At 39.1% G+C, this 21,161-nt stretch overlaps 1 protein-coding gene across 1 annotated transcript in view; it reads left to right on the top strand.

Moving 5' to 3' along the window:
* Positions 1 to 217: 217 nt before the first annotated feature.
* The window catches only part of LOC122795069 (IgGFc-binding protein-like), a 342,549-nt gene continuing 321,605 nt past the window's right edge, over positions 218 to 21,161 (top strand). The window contains exons 1-2 of the mRNA XM_044063644.1: positions 218 to 248; positions 950 to 2,161. Coding sequence (XP_043919579.1) covers positions 218 to 248; positions 950 to 2,161 — 1,243 coding nt within the window. The remainder of the gene's footprint in view (positions 249 to 949; positions 2,162 to 21,161) is intronic.

The following is a 21,161-nucleotide window of genomic DNA, read 5'->3' as shown; positions in this document are numbered from 1 at the left end:
CACGCATGGAGAAAAGGGAACACTTCTCACTCTGCAGGTGTGCAAACACAGTTTTCTAGAGACAGAAATATAATAGACCAGCACCATTAGCAAGGCACAAATGCTGATCAACAATTTCCATTCTAATTTCTATGATCAGAAACTAGACCGGCAGTCATTTTCTATAGCTTTGCACACTTTTCTATCAAACGTAATTCAGTATTTTGTTTTAGATGAAATGTGTTTTAGATCAATTGTGACACATGTAGGTATAATGTGTCACAGGTAAATATGTACTCTATATATATATATATATATATATATATATATATATATATATATATATATAGATATAGATAGATATATATACACATATACATGATATACATATATATATATATATATATATATATATATATATACACACACCCTCTACATATATATATATATATATATATATATATATATACACACACACACACACACACACACACACACACACACACACACACATGCACACAGATAGATATATGATGCATGTATTTTACTGATATATTCTAAACTAGATTATTAAATATTATAAATAGAGTGAACTGCATCATTAGCACCTGAGTAACTATCTTCCATTTTCAATGCGAATGCTATGAGGTATACTGTATGGGAATTTAAAAATACAAACAGCTGACATTCGGTAAGGAATTTATTATACAGTAGTTGCTGTTTTTTTCTGTTAAACTGCTGTGATTTAAATGTGTCTACTTGTTCAATATCCTATCGGTCTTTAAAGAACAAAGTGATAGATGGCATAGACCTTTATCCAACGATTGTGGTATAATATATAACTCTTAGTTTGAAAATTTAATAAAATATGTATTATTGCTTTATGTTAAACTCATAAAATACATTATTTTATCTACAGAGAATTCAGATACATAGCATAACTAATTATATTGCATTTAATTTTTATTAGGAATTCTGTGGAACAATGCCGGAACAGAATTCATTATAGCACTCATCACAAGCGTGAACTATGGACATTCAGCTTATCAACTTGTTATAACTTCTATCAGTTCATCAACATTTGTTAATATAACCATATTCAACACACATTTTGAGGCTGCTCTTACACTTGAAGAAGGAGAAACCACAAATATCACTATTCCTAACTCTGCAGAACTGCTGGCTGATGGAATCTCTTCAAACAGTACTGTCATAGTCAGATCCAACAAACCGATAACTGTTTTTTACTTCAGCTACGGTTGGTCGATGGCAGAGTCATGTAGTATTTTTCCAGTGAACCTTCTTGGCACACAATACTATGTTTTTTCTCCTTTATACAGTCATGGGACACCAGAGTTTGCCATAATTAACTATGATCAAACTAATGAAATTCTCATCACACTCACTGGTCCAGTGAATTATAATGGAACATATTACCAGAAAGGTAGTAACTTAACAGTGGTACTGTCAGCCTTTGAATCCCTTCAGATACAAAGTTCTGCAAGTTTAACTGGCACTAGAATTCACTCTGAGTACCCCATTGCTGTGTTGTCTGGGAACACTTGTGACACATACAGTGAAGAATGTAATCATGTGCTCGAACAGCTAATGCCATCGAATCGGTGGGGCAGGACATTCCTTGTAGCTTCTATAGCTGCTCCAAACTACACTGATATCATTACAATCATAGCTTCCCAGGAAACAGAAATAACCTACAGTGGAGTTTCAAATAATACTGTAACTCTTCAGAATGGTGAAAGCTTTTCAATCGAACTGTTGTCTTCTTTTTCCTTAGTTGTCAAGGCCACAGAACGAGTTATGGTAATGTATACCTTCACTGGCGGTTACTACAATGGCTACAAAGTAAATCCATTCATAATGAACATCATTCCAATCGAATCATTTTCCAGTTCCTATGTTATCAATGTACAAAGTAATCATAAGAACTATATTCACGTGATTGCTAAAACATCACTGATATCAGAAATTCAGCACGACTTTGCCAATCTCTCATTAATTGCAGTGGGAAATTTTGTGACAAAGGATAACTATACTTGGGCAGTTGCTGAGTTACAAATGATAAATGATAGCATTATTATGAAACACTGCACACCATTTGCAGCATACATTTATACAATAGAGGATTCTACCGGGATGGGAACCACTGCACCATCAGTAAATAGTAAGTGTAAATCGTGAATTACATGTCAGTGTGAGTGACTTCTATAATGTTAAAGTGCAGGGACAATATAACAAATTAAATATTTTTTGCAGCAGTTTTAGTACTTTTTGAATTAGAAGTCTTACAAATTCTTATCAAAGTACAGGAGTATGGGCATGCTTATTGCTGTAACAGCTATAGGTTTTATAAAAAACAGCATATAAAAGACTGGTAAGTTACCATATTGATATAACTAAGAACTTCTGACTAAAACTGAAGATTTTAGCAATGTCAAAACGTGTGCTTTTCTTTAAAACTTCTAAACTTCTTAAAGAATAAGGGAGAATTTTACTTCATATGACTAAAACTATGCATAATTTGTTCCCATCTTTTGCAGATTACTTTCCTGGGTAAGCTATTTCAAAAGAAGAGGGCAATTGAAATAATTAATAGAAGTTATTTTATAGCCATTCAGCAGAGCCAGAATAATGAGAATATTAAACTCCTGTAAAGGGAAAAATCACCTTTTATAATTAAAAAAAATGTATGTATTACACAGTTCATGATGCAGAGTTTTACAGATGGAGTATCATTCTGAACCAGACATTTGTGGGTTCAAGTCATGAAGAGTAAGCTCATTCCACAAACACCGAGTGATGAGGCACACTGATTTTCCAATGAAATGATAACTAAACCAAGTTACTTTCTGCTTGTGATACACTCTGTGCAGTCCTGTTTAGTCCTGGGGATGGGGGGGGGGGGGCACTATTTGAAAAAAGGAGGGTTCCACATATTCTTGATATGTGTTCTATTTCATAAAATTGAAACTGAAGGTATACATTTAATAAAAACACCCATTTGTTAACCCACTGGGCACACAGTCCCTTCTCAGGGGAAACCTAGGAGAAATGTCTGGTTAAGTAACTTGCTTAGAGGCACACAGTAGGTAAATGGAAGTTGTGAGAAACAAAATCATGAGGGCTGCATAGCAATACATAGTCTTAAACCCATACATCAAACTACATATTTGCATACTACCTAAACCTATACTTTAAATGACTTTATGAAAATTAGCTGAGCATGCAGATGCAGTTTAGAGAGAGCACAATACGAATATATATACTTTTCTTATTTTATTTATGTATTTATTTTATGCAACAACCATATTTGGACCAGAATTGTAACCAGTAGTCAAGTTCTGCCCAGAAAGGGTAGCACAAAACTTTAGAACAAGATTTGCAGTGATGCACAATTGGTTATAAACAAGTGAAATTGCAAGAAGCCATTGTTTGTTAAGCAACAAAAGTAAGGAAACAATAGTTTATGTCAAGTTAATTTCAGTTTATACTTCCAGTCTGATTTGCAGATATTGTCAGGTCTTTTATAACTTTTCAAAAAGAAACCGATACTTGTTACCAAAACTTCAAGTGCTTTATTTGGGCAAATCTTGCATGATTTTTCCATACTGTGACAAGTTGCTGATCACATTTTGTCTCAACAGTCTTCTAGTATGATGCAATAACCATTCCCATTAGTAATGCTGCCTATAAAGAACCTCCATGAGATTAAGAAAAGCTAACTCAGCTGTGTTACCATAAATTGCATAGTCATAATTATACACTGCAACCTTTCAGGGATTAGCTATCATGGACGTGCCAGTGATAGTACTGCATAAATAATCAATGCACATACAAATTTGGAAACAAAAAATGCAAATTTGCAAATGTATAGACCATGATATAGTAGGTCACTTGATCCAGGGCCACAATTTTGAGTGTAACATTTTGGCAATGATGCACTTTCAAGCACTCATTAAAGTCCACACAAGGGATACACAATAAACTACCAGCTATGGTTATGTTGTAAATGCAAAGACAATGCTGTATTGGGATAGATAGAAGGTTGGGCAAGCAGATGAATCCACAGAAAGACCATGAGAAGAGAAAAGTGGTATGAGGTGGGGAAGAGGGTCTTTCTTGACAGGGATGAGGGACAAGTGCTATTTTTGTATTAAGAGAAGGTTAAAGGACGATGGAAGCAGGATGATACTGTGGGTAGGAAGGAGGGTAGCAACATGGCAGTGGGGGCAGTCACAAAAACATGAAAGATGGACAAAGAGTTGCTGCAGTCAGTGATAGAAAAGTGATCAACAAAGAGAATATGCAGATAGATAGAGTGTTGACAAGTGGTGATGAGTAGGATGGGATAAAAATAGATGGTAGTAACTAACACATAGGGGACAATATGATGGAGCATAGGTTGAGTGGGGTCCACATGAGCAGCTACTATAGGACAGAACCTCCACCATTAGTTGTTTCCCTTTGTGACTGACATGGCTGGTTAGTCCCTAGTGGACCAGTGGTCAGAGCCATGGACAATCACATGAGGATGCATTCTAGAGAGCCAGTCCTAACTGAAATTGTTGGTGACCCGCATTTCTGACCAGACTCTGCACCTCTTTCTTAGTGACCCAAAGGGACTGTCCCAGTGCTGCTCTCTAATGTGGAACCTATTTGCACAATGCAGAAACATCATCAAAGCCCAACAGTGAACCATTTTTGGCAGTCTCTTAAAAATGACTTTTGTGACTTTTTAGAAAGGCTTGCCTGAAGATTGCTGGGGACCCTGAAGTTGGTGGTGAGGCTGATGTAGGGTCTGGTGATTTCTGCCACTCCACATCCTGCTCCATTTATAAAACTCCAGAACAAATGAACATAAAAGGAGGAAAACTTAACACAAAGACAAATTATAAACTGAAGAAAATGACAAAGAGAAAGAGGCCAGAACAAAAACAGCAATGATCTGTATGATGTAGTACATCTTTATGTGTGAAAAGAGAATTATGCAGTCAACAGAGCAATGACAATATAAGTGACTAAAAAAGTCCTATGAGAGGACTGGGTGGCAGCAGTGGGTGACAGCAGTGGCTCTGGCCTAATCACAACTTGGTAGGACAGCAGTTCAGGTTCTGAATGGTAACCAGTGTGTGTAATGGTCAATATATCAAGGAGGAAATAACCAATCTATATACAGAAATGTTCAGGTATGTGGAAAACAACAGTATATATGCAGGTACCATGCAAAGTATGGCAAATGCTGGGATGTAAGAAACACATTGACACAGCACTGTAAATAAAACTTCTTAACATACTAAAACAAACACCACAACAAACTATAAAGCAAATGCAGTGTTACACAACTGCATGACAGTTGTCACAACTATGATGCGTACCTGGTACAGTGATGGACATTGATCGAGGCACACATATATTACAAAACTGTGGTCATACAAGGGAAATGAGCACTTCTGGAATTACTGTATATCTATCTATCTATCTAGTCTATATATCTATCTATGTATGTATCTATCTATTTCCTTTGTTGACTGACCTAGCATGAGTAGGCTGAGAGTCCCTTTTCATTGGAGTCCCAGAAAGAACATCCACACAAATATAAACAAATGAGCATGTCAGTTAACATAAAAAATAATAAAATACTACCACACAGATTTATATACAGACAAGAAATGAAATATTGTCAGTGGTCTTGGGTTGGTGAAGAAAATTAAATTAATTGTATAGTTGCATATAATCATGATAGTAATTATTAGCTGTATTATTGTTAAATATTAGCCTAAGTAAATTAAGTACAAGTAGGGCTAGAATTTTGTTGATACAGTGTTTATGACACAGTTAGGTAAAAAGTGTATAAAGTATGGAATTTGTAACTGATTGATCTTCTAACATAGTATTAACTGACTTAATCACCTCCTCTAAGTCACTGCTCGCAAGGCCATTGCTAGAAATATTTTAATAGAAAAATTTGAATTGGGCCTTCCTTAACTTGTTATGTATTCATCCCACAATACTCAGAGAATGTAGATTAGTGAGAATAAAATTTTCAGATTCAGTTTGTTAGCACACCAAAAGATGCACTATTGCAATTTGCTAAGAAATTCCCAATGGCTTTCAGTGTCTCAGAGGGTGACTTTTCTACTAAGTACATCCACCCAACATTTAATGAAAAACTGAGCCATTTCATTTAACAACTAGAAAGCAACAAAGACAAACCAGTACTGGATGAAGTGTCTCTTGAGAAAAGTCCTATTTGTATCCAAAAACACAAAAGAGGCACACCACGATGATTATTCAGGCTTTAATAGAGAATTAAAAACATCAAACGAACAGCTGTAGGAAGGAGTTACAGTTTAACAAGCTTCTTCAGACTTAAAATACATCTAAAAAAAGTGTTCTTATATACTCATAGTTAATTGAATAATTAAAGCAATTAGAATAATTAAAACTCTATCACAGTCATCCCTTGTTAAAGGTGTATTGCTATGTTAGTAGCGTATATAAAAAACTATATTTTGTGGCTGTATATATAGTAAATGCAATATACCTATATATTATACAAGACACATCTACTAAAATTAAGAATAGAACAATTTAAAATGATAATAATTAGCAATACTAATAAAAGGGAATTCTGGGAGTGCAGTTGAATGTGCTTTACTGAGACATGGCTGCATGTGAATATAACTGATATGGCAGTATATATTGATGGCTTCTAGTGTGTAGGGGCAGACAGATTGGGGAGAAAGCAGGAAGAGCAAAAGAGGGGGCTTGTGATTTTTGTAAATGAGCATTGGTGCCACCCTGGACACATAGTAACTAAAGAACAGATCTGCAGGCTGGACATTGAGTTAGCAGTGGAACTATGTCCATATTACATGCCCAGAGATGTCTCCCATGCAAATGCTATTGCAGTCTTCATACCATCTTCAGCCAATGCTATGGAAGTGTGTGATGTCATCCACTCAGTCTCTGTGAGACTCCTGACAAATCATTCAGATGCTCTTGTCCTCATCTCTGGGGCTTCAACCATGTCTCCCTAAACATAATGCTTAGTACTTTCTCCTAGTTTGTCAGTTATCCATCAGGGAGAAAAGAACACTAGATCTAATGTATGCAAATGTTAAAGATGCATACAGTTGCACAACCATCCCACTGCTTGGAAGTTCAGACCACAACCTGGTGCACCTTCTCCCCCTCTATGTGCCACTGGTTAAGAGGCAGCCCGCCACGATCATGAAGGTCAGGAAGTGGACAAGGGAAGCCAGCACAACCCTTAAGGACTGCTTTGAGACCATGGACTGGAAGGCCCTCTGTGAGTCTCATGGGGAATACATCAACTTCTGTGTGGAAACCACTGTACCCTTAAAATCTATATACTGCTTCAAAAACAACAAGCCATGAATCAACAAGGATATCAACGCCCTCCTGAATGAGAAAAAGAGAGCATTCAGCTCCAGAGACAGGGACACAGTGAAAAGGGCACATAAACAGCTGGTTGAGAAGATCAAGGAGGGGAAAGACTTGTACTGGAGGAAGTTAGAACAAAAAATGCAACAGTGCTCTTCAAATTTTCCCTTAAGTAAGCTCTACTCTTAGAATAATCAGTCTACTCGCTATATTATAAGCCTAGCACTTGTTCTCAAAACCTCTCTTCTAAGTAAGCTCTCTCAAACTAAAGTAAGCACTACATCCACCTACCACCCCTGTGAATACCCACTTCCCTTAAAGGCATAGCACTCCCTTGTACTATTCTAGCATGTCCACTAGTGGATTACTAGCATCCTCTCCGGTTCAGCTGGTTAATCTGGGAATCTTGAGACAGTGCTACAATTGTCTCATGTACACAGACAACCCTCTCCTCCTCCCAACAAACACAAATACATGTGAGAGATGCAACTATATAGCCAAACTGGAGGCTGAACTCTGTCAACTCAGGACTGGCAAGACCAGACAGGAGGAGAAGGTAACCACACACACAGCAAACCCAGTCCCACATAGACCTACCACAATTGCAAACCAAACACATAATAACACAAAGACATACTCAGAGGCTCTAATAAAAAACTTACCAAAACAACAGAGGCTCCCAAAACAGACACCCAAAAATCCACCACCTCAAAACATAACACATGAAACACATACTTCAATAAATCAGTGTGTCAAACAATCACAGCCCTTAAGGCCAAACACCATGCCTGATACACTAGTAATAGGAGACTCTATAGTCAGACACACTGACGTTATGCTTACAAGGCTGAACAAGGAGAGGGTAATAGTGAGCTGCCTGTCGGGTGCTAGGATCCGCCACATAACACACACACTCAGGTCACTCCAAAGCACGTACAAATATGACTCCATCATTGTCCATACCGGCGTGAATGACCTGAGACGTACCTCCCTGGACTACATGAAAAGAGACATAGAGGAGCTCTCTGATTATGTAACTCAGGCTGGTATGACCCTGACCCTGAGCAGCATCTTGCCCTCACCAAGAATTATGCCACAATACAAAGACAAGATGATCAGCTTTAATAATTGGCTCAATTACTGGTGTCATTCTAGGGGGATCCAATGTCTGTCTGCTTGGGATGACATGCTGGACAAGCCACGCTGCTTCGCAAGGGATGGCTTGCACCTGTCACCACTGGGCTTCTGGATATTGGCTAAGACTCTTGCCACCCCCATAGTGCCTTTTTTAGGCAAGGCTCAAAAGATGAACCCACCTCCTTAGAAAACAAAAATGGAAAACAATTAAGGGTAATGCTGCTCAACGCCAGAAGTCTAAATCTCAAGATGCAGGCTCTCGAAGCACTCCTCAGTATGGAGAACATCGATGTCTGTGCAGTAACTGAAACCTGGTTCAAGGCTCCTGAGAGCACCCCAGCGCTACCAGGCTATACCTCGTATCATGCTTTCAGCCCCAAAACTTGGGCCGAACCACAAAGGGAGGGGGAGTGTCCATATTCATCAAGGACACCCACACCTCCAGGTTAGTGGCAACACATGAAGCATCAGAGACCATCCAGGTGCAACTTAACCGTAGGCAAAACTGCTATACAACTGGTAGCATGTTACAGACCACCCTCCCAATCTCAGGAACCCCATTCAGCCTTCCTGAAGACATTGGAGGATATGAATGTCTCACCAAATACCATCATATTGGGAGACTTCAACTACCCTAACATAGACTGGGTGCATTATTCTAGCCCTAACACCCTAGCCCAAAGGTTCCTGGAATTCCTAAATTCAAATGCAATGGAACAGCTAGTCACCTCTCCCACAAGGTTAGATAATATACTAGATCTGATCATCACAAACATGGGGACAAAATGCTCCACACCGGAAGTATACCCCTCACTAGTGAGATCTGACCACAAACTAATCACCCTGGATATACATATCCCACCTCCACCCCCAGCACAAAAGACTACAGTTAAAAACTTGTCAAAAGCCGACTTTACACTTCTTAAGTCTGAGATGGTATCCTTTAAGCCCACTGGGCCAGTGGAAACCACATCCCACAATGCTGAATCCTTCACAAATGCTTTCTACGGACATCTCCAAGAATGCATGGATCATGCAATCCCAAATAAAACCAAGACTCTCTCCACCAAGGGCAGGCACCCTGTCTGGTGCACCCCAGCCATAAACAAATTGTATAACAAAAGAAGGAAGCTACTGCACGACAGAGCAAAATCCCATAAAGGGAAGGCATCTCTGATCAGCACTAGTAGAAAGCTACGTTCTCTCATAAAAACATCCAAGGCCAACTTTGAGAGAAAAATCGCTAAGGACACTAAAGATAACCACAAGGCCTTCTTCAGCTATGTTAGAAACCTGGGCGGAAGCCTCAGATATGCTCAGAGTTAGTTCACAACGACAAAAAATACACTGAACCCACAGATATTGCCAACATTCTGGCAGACAGGTTCAGTGCAAATTTCTCCCCTCCCTCACCCCCAAAAGAATAAATACTTATCCCAGCTGAATGTAACCTCCCTGTCATCTCAGATGTCCAGGTGAGAGCCGCCCTCAGCAAAGCTAAAAACACAGCATCAATTGGACCTGATGGTATCCCGGGTTGCGTGCTACGTAAACTTCAAGAGGAGCTAAACCCACACATAAAAATGCTATTTAACCTTAGCCTTACTACAGGATATGTATCTGAACATTGGCGTACAGCAACAGTGGTCCCACTCCATAAAGGAGGCACCTCTACAGACCCTGGGAACTACCACCCCATAAGCTTAATCAGCCTGGTCTGCAAAGCTATGGAAAGAATCATTATGGAACTCATAAACCGAGACATTGGGGACCTACAGACACTTGATCCCACCCAGTTCGGCTTTGTAAAGGGCAGATCCTGCCTTTTGAACCTGGTCGACTTTTTCAAAACAGTCATTAGAGCCATTGATGAGGGCAAGGCAGTCCATACTGCCTACCTGGACCTGGCTAAAGCCTTCGACACAATACCCCACTCAGGCATCATAGACAAGCTCAACAGCTTAAATGTAAATCCATACGTTACAAGATGGGTTGCAAACTGGCTAAAGGACAGAACCTATAAAGTCAAAATCGCTGGAGCCATGTCAGACTCAAAACCAGTCACAAGTGGTGTCCCACAGGGCTCTGTCCTGGGACCCTTCTTGTTCGGCATTTATTTCTCAGATGTAAAAGCAAACATGGAAGGGTTGTGGCTGACAAAGTTCGCAGATGACTGCAAACTAGGCGCCATAGTCGATGCACCAGCTGACACTTACATCCTACAGAAAGGCCTCACTGAAATGGACAACTGGTGCCGGAGTCATGGCCTTAAACTAAATGCCAAAAAATGTATAGTCATCCCCTTTGGGAAAAACAAAGTACCCACAAATTATCACATAGACAGTAACCCACTGAGTACAGAAAAAGTAATCAGAGACCTGGGGACCCAAGTCGATAGTGACCTCTCATTTGACACCCACGTTGCCAAAGTGGTTAGAAAGACTTTCTATCTTGCCCACCTTATCATGAAGGGATTCACATCCAGATCAAAGGAGGTCATTGTACCCCTATACTCCTCCCTTATCAGGCCCATGATTGAGTACAATGCCCCATTTGGTATGTACCTCACCCGGCACTTATAACAGTTGGAGAGACCCCAAAAGTACCTTACCAAGAGGATCAAGGGTCTCCAACATATGTCATATGCTGCCAGACTAAAGAAACTCCAGCTCTATTCAGTAGCATACTGCCTGTTCAGAGGTGATCTGTGCCTGACGTAAAAGGCCATGTCCAATCAGGAATTGATGGACATGCTCCACCTCAAAAAATCCAAATCCATAAGATCCACAAGAGCTAAAGATTTAAACCTCAGCACAAATATGAATAGGACAAGCTGGAGGGACAGATTCATAACTCAGAGGCTTCCCATACTCTGGAACAGAATCCCAGTTCATGTTAGGCAGAGCCCCTCACTGATTCTCTTCTAGAGAAATCTTGACGAGTGGATGGGAGATCGTAGGTTTACCCTGGGGGTCCTCTCTGTGTCACTACTAGACAGAGGCACAGTAAACTAATTCTATTAAGTAAGGGGGTCTTCACTGTGTCACTACTAGACAGAGGCACAGTATTCTATATCTATTCTGTACACTTTTGTACCATTACATGGGGTGGTGAAAGCCACATCACTATGGCTATGCTTATAAATGCCCCAGGGCAGATAGCCTAGTACTAAACTATGAAACTATGAAACTATGAAATATGGAGGGTAATGAAGACCATTACTGACTAGAAGTACAGCAACCATGTGATGGAGGATTAAAGAGAGAGCCAATGGATTTAACATGTTCTTTAATAGGTTTTATAACATGCACCAGAGAAACATACAATGTGGTCCCCACTTCAAAAGGAAGGTGCCCTTCTAGATATCAAAATGCATACCTTGTCTGCCTCCCTCTCCCCCAGTCTCTACTGTTCAACACAGGGGAAGGAAGGTAAACAATCACATCTGAACCACATGGCACAAACAAAAAACACCCACACTCCCACTTCACCTGGCAAAGTAAATGCTAGCAGTTTGACTATCATCCAATCAGAGAACCAGGTAATCAGAGAACTAAGAAGACTTTGCTCTACAAAAGAGGTGGAGCCTGATGGCATTCGCTCACAGGTGCTGAAGTCCTGCACCTCACAGCTTAGACAGGTGCTACTCAGAATCTTCAACTTAATCCTCAGTAGCCATAGGGTACCCATGTTGTGGAAAACATCCTGCCTGATTCTGGTGCCAAAGAAGGTACACCCAGGGGATACGTCAGATTACAGGCAAGTGGTACTCATGTCACACTGCATGAAAGTCCTTGAGGGGCTGGTCCTGGAAGTACTTCCCCCAAGGTCAGGTGAGAACCAGACCTCCTTCCGTTCACATACCTGGAGAAGTTAGGGGTCAAAGATGCCATTATCCATCTTATGCATAGAGCATACAGTAACCTGGACAAACCAGGAGGATCAATCAGAATAATGTTCTTCAAATTCTCAAGTGCCTTTCACATCATCCAACCAGATAGGCTGGGGTGTAAGCTGTCAGCAATGAATGTGGATACTCCCATAGTTTAATGAATCTTGGATTATCTGACCGAAAAACCCCGATATATACGACTGCAGGGCTGCGTGTCTGACACTGTGCTACATAGCACTGGAGCACTGCAGGGAAGAATTTTATCACCTTTCCTTTTCACCCTGTTGTGAAGATAGGTAAAGGCTGCCAGCCTAGTCAGATAGAATTTTGTAGATAATTCTGTCATTTGTAAATATTAATGTAAGCCACAGGCTTGTTCTCTTAAATGTGAAAAGACTGCATTGGATATTGAACTGCAAAAATGTAACAACAGTGCACCCTGGTGTAAGAAAGCTAAGTCAAGCATTTCATGATTGTCTTTATGCTAAAATTTGGAGCAGATATGTCTACAGGGAGGCATCCTGCCTTTTGTTTTAAGACCAGAGTTAGTGGCTAGAACTTACATGCATAAATGTCCTTTATTGCTCTGGTTCCTGACCCGGTGTAAAGAATGTAAATGTGGTTTCTGTTAGCATGGGAACACCAGAGAAGTGTGAAGAATGATGTCATGTGATGCAGCTCTGTATTATCAATTTAAAGAGAGAGAATCAGAGAGCATAGAGCATTTTGTCTTTTGAGCATCCAACATCACCAGCACTGCTTTGCTCTATATGTAAGTTACTTAGAACCGTGTTTTCTCTTAGCAATAGCTAAGAATTAGGAAGATTAGACTAAGTGTTTTTCTGTGATGTCAGAACTTTTCTATGGTATTATTTTAAGTATTTCTCTGTGATCTCTGAACTCTTGACTAGCACTGTGTAATAAGAAGTATTGTCTTGTGTTTTTATTATTTATTATTAAATATTTTTAAACTTTTCAACTGTGGCTGTTTTGTGTAGAGATAATTTAAGCTCAAAGAGTACATTGCATGTATATAGTGATACTGTACCAAGTCACTCCAAATAAGTCTTGACTGTTAGGTCACACTTTCCATTTGGATAATAATATTACACAGTAATAGCTGGACACCCTTTTAAGGGCCTTTGAATAGCTGATGAATATTAGTGGGTGGTGGCAGCTAGTACTACCTTCTAGACTGGGCAGAAAAGGGACACAGCTGGAGAATCTGTGCCAGCCTTCCCCAGGAGTGTCTGTGTGGTTGTATAAACTCTTATTCAAAGTGTGTGTGTGTGTGTGTGTGTGTGTGTGTGTGTGTGTGTGTGTGTGTGTGTGTGTGTGTCAGTTACTTAGGCAGGGACATGAAGCACTGGTTGGACAGAGAGGGTGCTGGAGGTTTTAGCTTGCCCACTAGGCTGAGATCTGGATGCTATAACTGTGCCACTGGGGAGTCTTATTCGGGACTTGGAGAGAAAGGGAGCAACCAGCCCCAGACTAACTGTGATCTCTGTGTGCTCTTAAGGGATAATTGTACTTTACTGTGTGTGCATTTATTATCCTTTCTCTATATGGACACCCCTCACTGGTGTTACTGGTGAGGATTGAGGCTTTTTGATTGCTGGGCCAGTGCATGGGCATCACACCTGTATACCACAGACTTCAGCTAGTGCTGTCACCTACAAAAATTCTCGGATGACTCGGTCATAGTAGGAAGTATCAGGCATGGAAATGAGGAGGAATACAGGAGGGTGGTGGACAGCTTTGTGAGCTGGTGTGAGATTAATCAGTTGCAGCTGAATGTCAGTAAAATGAAGGAGCTGGTAGTAGATTCAGGGAGATCACAGTCTCTTCTCACATTGACCCCTCTGTCAGTTAGGAAGGTTGAAGTGGAGATTGTTCAGGACTACAAGTATTTGTTTGTACACCTGGACAGTAAGCTGGACTGATCTAAAATCTCACAGGAGGTATATAAAAAGGGTCAGAGTAGGCTGCACTTACTAGGAAGAATTGGATCCTTTGGAGTTGGCAACACTATGCTCTGGTTGTTCTATGAGACTGTAGTGGCCAGCGCTAACTTCTTTACAGTGATGTGCTGGGGCAGTAACATAAAGAAGGCTGAGGCAAACAGACTCAATAAATTGGTAAGGAAGGCTAGCTCAGTCATTGGAGAAGAAGTGGACACCCTTGAAACCATGGAATTGAGAAGAATATTAGTGTGACTAAAGTCCATCATGGAAAATATTGACCACCCACTCAACACAGTGGTGGTTGGACAAAGAAGTTCCTTTAGCAGGAGACTGATGAGCATAAAATGCTCCACTAAATGTCACAGGAAATCCTTTCTGCCTACAGCCATCAGACTCTATAATGCCTGCTACCACCTTAGTACCACCCCCACTACTGAAGAAGACCACATAGTGCAATGTTAAACTCTTACCCATGTTTTTCTTTTTTCCCCATCCTTTTTATCTCCCTTTTATCTCTCTTTTTTCAGTGCAAGATTAATCATCAATGCAATTATCCTTTGTGCAATAAGCTATACCTTAGTTAAAGTATCGTAATATGCAACACTCCATATCCTAGTATGAGTAGTAATTAACACGAAAGGGTCCCCCTTTCATGTCACTACTATACATGGTATTAAATTCATCTAATACATTGGCTATGGTCAACAGTGTACCTAGATCAGGCATTGCTGTTATATATGTGGGGTAACATACGTGACTATAGTATCTGTCATATCTTATTATGTAATATATGTATTTCATCTGTGTTGTGCCTGTGTTTATCTGTGCAGTTGTAACATAAGCAATTTCCTATGGGACTAATAAAGTGTTACTGATTCTGATACTCCATGTTTAGCACACAGCAACAGAACTGTTTCTTATAGGGACAGCATGCAGTCTCTCAATGATATGGCTGATAATGACAATTATGACTCTGATGGGGTTTTTTAGAGCAACTCCATGTTTGACGATCAGAGAGACCTGACAGATGACACCCAGGCTCCAACCATGGTTCAAGAATTGATTTGAAACCCAAACAAAAAGATACATTTGGGAACATTCGAGGCAGGGGCAGGGATAAGTGTGGATACTGGTGGTAGCATTATGTAAATGTCATTGCAATACACCTTTAGATACCACCAAATGTTTTTATTTATTTATTTTATTTTTACATTTGTTAATCGGGTTAGTCTGGCTGGGCCCAGAGAGCCCTTTTTCAGTGGAGACCTGAGGAGAAATGCTCCAGGAAAGTTATTAGTAAAAATAAGAACAAAAAAACTAACAGTTCAAGTTGTAAGATACTCAGTAGTACAAAAACAGAGGAAAGAGAAATATACAGCAGGACTATTTGCAAGGCAAAAGTACAGTATTCTAAGACTGCAGTAGTAAAAGCCTCACAGCAAGAGGTTCTCCTGTTCAATTCTCAGATGGAGTGCCTTCTGTGTGGAGTCGAGTGCCATCTAAAGACATGCAGGTAGGTGTGTGTGTGAATTGGCATTGGGCTAGCAACTCGGCACTGTAAAAATCCACTGCCAATCATTAGTGGACTGGAGTTCCGCTGTGGCAACCCCTAACTGGGAAAAGCCGAAAGACTAAGTAGCAATATGCTTGAGAAATTTGGTTAGCATTAAGTTATATATAAGGAAATATGGCAATGTCTTAAAATAAAAAAAAAAATCTAATATGTAATATACAATTCAGAGTAACATCATGACATAGTACATCAAATATGCATTTAATAGCATAGGAATTAACTGCAGAGAGTGTAATATCTGTAGACAGTTTAGATAGGAAATACCAGGCAGATATGTTAATCGAGAGAAGAAGAAAAATTCATTAGGTTATTTACTGACAAGTACAGATCCATGCATGTTGTGATTGAAATTTTAGTAGCTTTTTGAATTTTCCACTTTTGGTAGTGGAGCAAAGGGATACTGGAAGTTTCTTCCATGAGTATGCAACTGAATGACTGTAAAGTAGCTTCCCAATATTTTTGTTTGGATTGGTCACCTGAAGTAGGTTTTGTTGTGTGCTTCTGAGGTCAAGATTGGGTGTGTAGGGTGTAAGTATGGATGTAAGGGCAGTGCAGGAGTTGGGGCTATTCAGGATGCTATGTGCAATTTGTAGTTGTGATATCTGAAGCATGTGGGGGAGCTCAGGCCATCTTAAGCTTTTCAGGGATATACAGTGATGGAATTGGTAGCTATTACTGGCTGCAAATCTGGCTATCTTGTTGCAGGTGGTTTCTAGCTTGGTTAAGAGATTATTTTGGAGGTTAGTAAGTATGGGAGCAGCATACAGCAGGGATGGTAGAATAAATGTTTGAGTCAGTGTAGGTCTAGATTTGTTAGGTATACATGTGTTGTTGCGGTATAGAAGACCTAGTTTTTGATTGGACTTTTTGATACAGTTTAAGATATGTAGGTCGAATTTTAATTGGTCGTCTATAATAACACCAAGCAATTTGGTGTTTGAGTCAGCAGTGAAAACTATATTATCTAAGATGAGATGGTGAAGTTGTCTTTAGCTGGATTGAGATTTTTTGGAAGGAAAAGGAGAAGCCTGGCCTTTCTGGGGTTGAGAAGCAGGTTGTTTTCAGTTAGTCATTGTTCTACTAGGTGCAGAGATTGTTGAGTGACAGTGTGGAGATTTTGTATATTGTCAGAGGTGTTAATAGTTCTGGAATTGTCTGCATACTGTCTTAATGCAGAGTGGGGGCAAGAGACACGGAGGTTATTTGTAAATATATTAAAAAGTGGGGGCCCAGGACAAAGCCCTGGGAAACCCCAGTCTTAACAAGATGGAAAGGGGAGAAGGATGTTTGCCATCTGACAAACTGATATCTATTTGAGAGATAGTTGTTAAATCAGGAGGTCATGGAGTTAGACAGTTGTAGGTTGGAAAGTTTATTTAGGAGGATGGGATGGGAAACAATATCAAATGCTTTGGATAGTTGAGGAATACAGCTGATACAAGTGTATTATCATCTCTGGCTTGGGCAGTGTTGTGTGTGAAAGGTAAGAGGGCAGTAGTAGTACTGTGTGAGGGTGTAATTAGGTTTGCCTGTAAGAGGTGGTTTAGTATTTGTCTGTGTATACATTTTTCCACTATCTTGGATAAGAGGGATAATATGGCAATAGGCCTGTAATTTGAAGGTTCTGTAGAATTTCCTCCCTTGTGGGGGTATTATGAAGAAATTTTTCCAAATATCTGGTACTGTATTTTCTTGGATGGATCTTTTGATAAGTATAGATACAGGGTATGCTACAGATCTGGCTGCATGTTTGAGAAATAATGGAGGGAGTTTGTCAGCTGATGGCAAACAGGGTTTCAGTTTGTTAAGAAGTGATCTGATGAAGGAAGTTGCTATGAGTGCTAGGGAGAACGAGGGAAGAGATGAGCCAGGAGGTGGAGTCTTAATATCAAGAGTGTCTGGTTTAGTAAGCTTTTCTATTGTTTTGATAAAAAAGTTGCTAAGTAGAGTTGCAATTTTGCTAGAAGGTTTGTTAGGAAAATGTAATTCTTTTCATGTTTTTAATTTGTCTGATATTGTGTTTTCTGAATCCAGCATGACTTTGTTTTATTCCTAATTTTAAGTTAGATATTGTTCAACTGTTACACAGTTACGACTGTTTACTAGGTGTTTAAATTTAAAATCAATGTTCATTGACAGTCTACTAGTACCACCTCTTGTGTTTTACACAGGAAGAGTACTTATATGCTACCGTAACACCCTGGTTTCAACATTTGAGAGGACCTGTGAGGGGCAATTTAGAAATATTTGCAACCAGAATAAAAGGAGATGAGTGACCCTTGACAATTTATCTGTTGAAGGGGGGGGGCTTCTGACTGCCTTTGTGAATTAAAAACATATTCGCATTATGAAACCAGATAGAGATGGGGGTGGTAATCATGAATAGTGTCGATTACTCTTCCAAAATGTTCCTTTTGCCTCCCAATGATACCACCTATTGTAAAGAATCTATGAATGAAATTAATGGTTCTTATGCCAAACTGGTTACTTTACTGCTTGATATGGTCTTACAGGGGAAAATAGATAAAAAATTATGGGAATTCTTGAATGATGCTAAGCCTAAGGTAGCATCAATATTTGGTATTTCCAAGACACATAAAAATGTTTTGGACCCCCTGTTTAGACAAATTGTTTTTGCCAAGGGCTCCAAAATAGAACCTTTGGCTAGATAAGAAGGTGTTAAATTCAGTTAGTCTTATACTTAAAAATTCTCGGCATTTCTTAGAGACCCTGAATTATTTGGAATTCCATAATAATGTTATGTTTATTACTGTGGACACCATTCATTTATTCACTGTCATTCCCCACAACATTGGGCTTCAGTGGTTGTTTTCTTTCATTTCTGAATTTATGTCATTATCCACCCAGGATGTAGGTGCAGTCACGTCTTTACTTGATCTAATTTTGAATAACAACTTTTTATTCTTTGAGGGTGAGTATTACTATCGAACCTCTGGAGTTGCCATGGGCACTGCGTGCCCCCATATATGCCCACATTGTACTGGCAATGCAGAAAAGATGTATGTTGTCACCCCTCAGTTTATGGCCTTGACACATGGTATTACAGGTACCTTGATGATGTTTTAATTTTATGCAAGAGTAGTCTTAGCCAAGGGGTAACATTTATTTGAATTTGGTAGGATTGTACATCCTTTTTAAAATGTACATATTCCATTGGCTATGACCATATTAACTTTCCTTGAAATCACTTTAGGGAAAGATATGGTCAAGGGCTGTTATTATTTTACCATTTATTGGAAAAAGACCTTTACCAACGCCTACCTCCACTGTGATAGCTGTCGCCCCTTGTGTCAAAAAAAGTCAGTTGTCAAGGAACAGATGATGAGTTTATCTTGACTTATATCTGACGATTCTGTTTTTGACAAAGAGTTGCATTCTTTGATATTCCTGTTTCTGGACAGGGATTACCTTATTCAGTTGTTAAAGGACATCAAGAAAGAACTTGTAGGGCATCAACAAGATCGCTTTGCCCCTATATTGAACTTAAACACAAACTTTACTAATCATAGGATGACATTGACAGCCATTGTGACTACCATTGATATTGTTCTGTGGCACAACAAGTAATTAATGAGATCACACCACTTTTTGTAATTCTTTTTAGTAGCACAACACATCGTAATACCAACATCATTAGGTTTTAGAGGGACTTGGTGTTTACTGATGACATTATGATGGCACAGTGGTGCAGCAGTAGCGTTGTCGCCTCACAGCAAGAGGTTCTCTGGTTTGATACTTGGCTGGAGTGCCTTCTGTGTGGAGTCTGCATGTCATCCCTGTGTTAATCTGAGTTTTCTCCGGGTACTCTGGTTTCCACCCACGTTACAAAGACACGAGTCTGGAGTGTTTCTCCCCAGGCCTCCGCTGAAAATTGTCTTCATTCCAAGTTGGACTTTCCTGGTAAATAAATACAAAATAAATGAGAAAATGTCTTGGTACAGTTCCAGTTATCGTTTTCTATAAAGGTAAAAAAATTAGCATGTTTTTGGAAGTCAGCTTCAGGGAGAATCCCTTTGACACACAGCAATATGCAAAAATGTGTTTTTTGGAAGATGTGTAGATAAGGTCCCTATATAGTGGTTTGTAATTATGACAGAATCATACCTTGTCATAGGAAGGTTAATTGTAACACTACCGACAAGTTTATTTGGCTTCTTGTGATTCTTGTAATGCATATTATGTGCATAAAACTTAGAAAGTTGAAAGAAAGAATACCTGATTATTATTTTGACATCCAGAAAAAGTAAAACACTAATGCCCTTTTTAGGCATACCACTGTTTGTCCCAATTTTAGAAAATTTACATTTTTTGTTGTAGACAGATTGATGGTTAAACCACTGGGGTGTGAACCTGATACTTTTCTTGAGCAAAAGGAACTTATTTGGCAATTGAGACTCAGTGCCTGAGTTTCATCGGGTTTCAATGATTCCATTTCTATTTCTAGCATTTTAAGGTTGAAGGCAGCTGTAATCTGACTTTTATACTTTACATTTTATTTGTCACAACCTTTACAATTTTCTAATACAGTTCATATAATTATAATATATATATATATATATATATATATATATATATATATATATTCAAACAGGTAACCCAAGAAGCAGCAAGCAGTTGAAGATGTTCTCAAGGATGTATTCAGCAACAGGAAATTAAATATATTCAGCAACAGTGAAATTGATCCAAAGTATTCACGTAGATAAATTTCTTAAAATCACCAGCAATTTATTGATAAAACAAGACAGGACGTAAGCGCTTTCGCGGAATCACAATCCGCTTCTTCAGACGTTAAAAATCTTACAAAAAACCACTGTTTAAATACAATGCATCATGGTATAGTCTATTAAACAATTAGTCAATTAAGCTCAGTTAATGGGTAACTACTAGAGCTAAGCATCAAGTAAAAAATCAATCAAACAGTATGTCACAGAAAGCTTACTTTCAGTTTCTTAAAAACAATATAAAATTATATGGTATACCAATATAATAAAATAAAATAATTTTGCAAATACCTATATACATGTAGATACAGCAGATGGGGGCAGGTTATCTCAATTTCCTAGCATTTAAAGCTGGTTTTATAGATATCGTGTCATTCAAACCCCTCCCTCTGTTTGCTTCTAATCTTAGAATCCATTTCAAGTCTGCATTTTCAGTGTCATTGATAATG

This window comes from Protopterus annectens, chromosome 2.part1 (assembly GCF_019279795.1).
Source record: "Protopterus annectens isolate FY-2018-M chromosome 2.part1, PAN1.0, whole genome shotgun sequence".
Lineage (NCBI taxonomy): Eukaryota > Metazoa > Chordata > Ceratodontiformes > Protopteridae > Protopterus > Protopterus annectens.
This window is presented reverse-complemented; position numbering and strand designations above follow the sequence as displayed.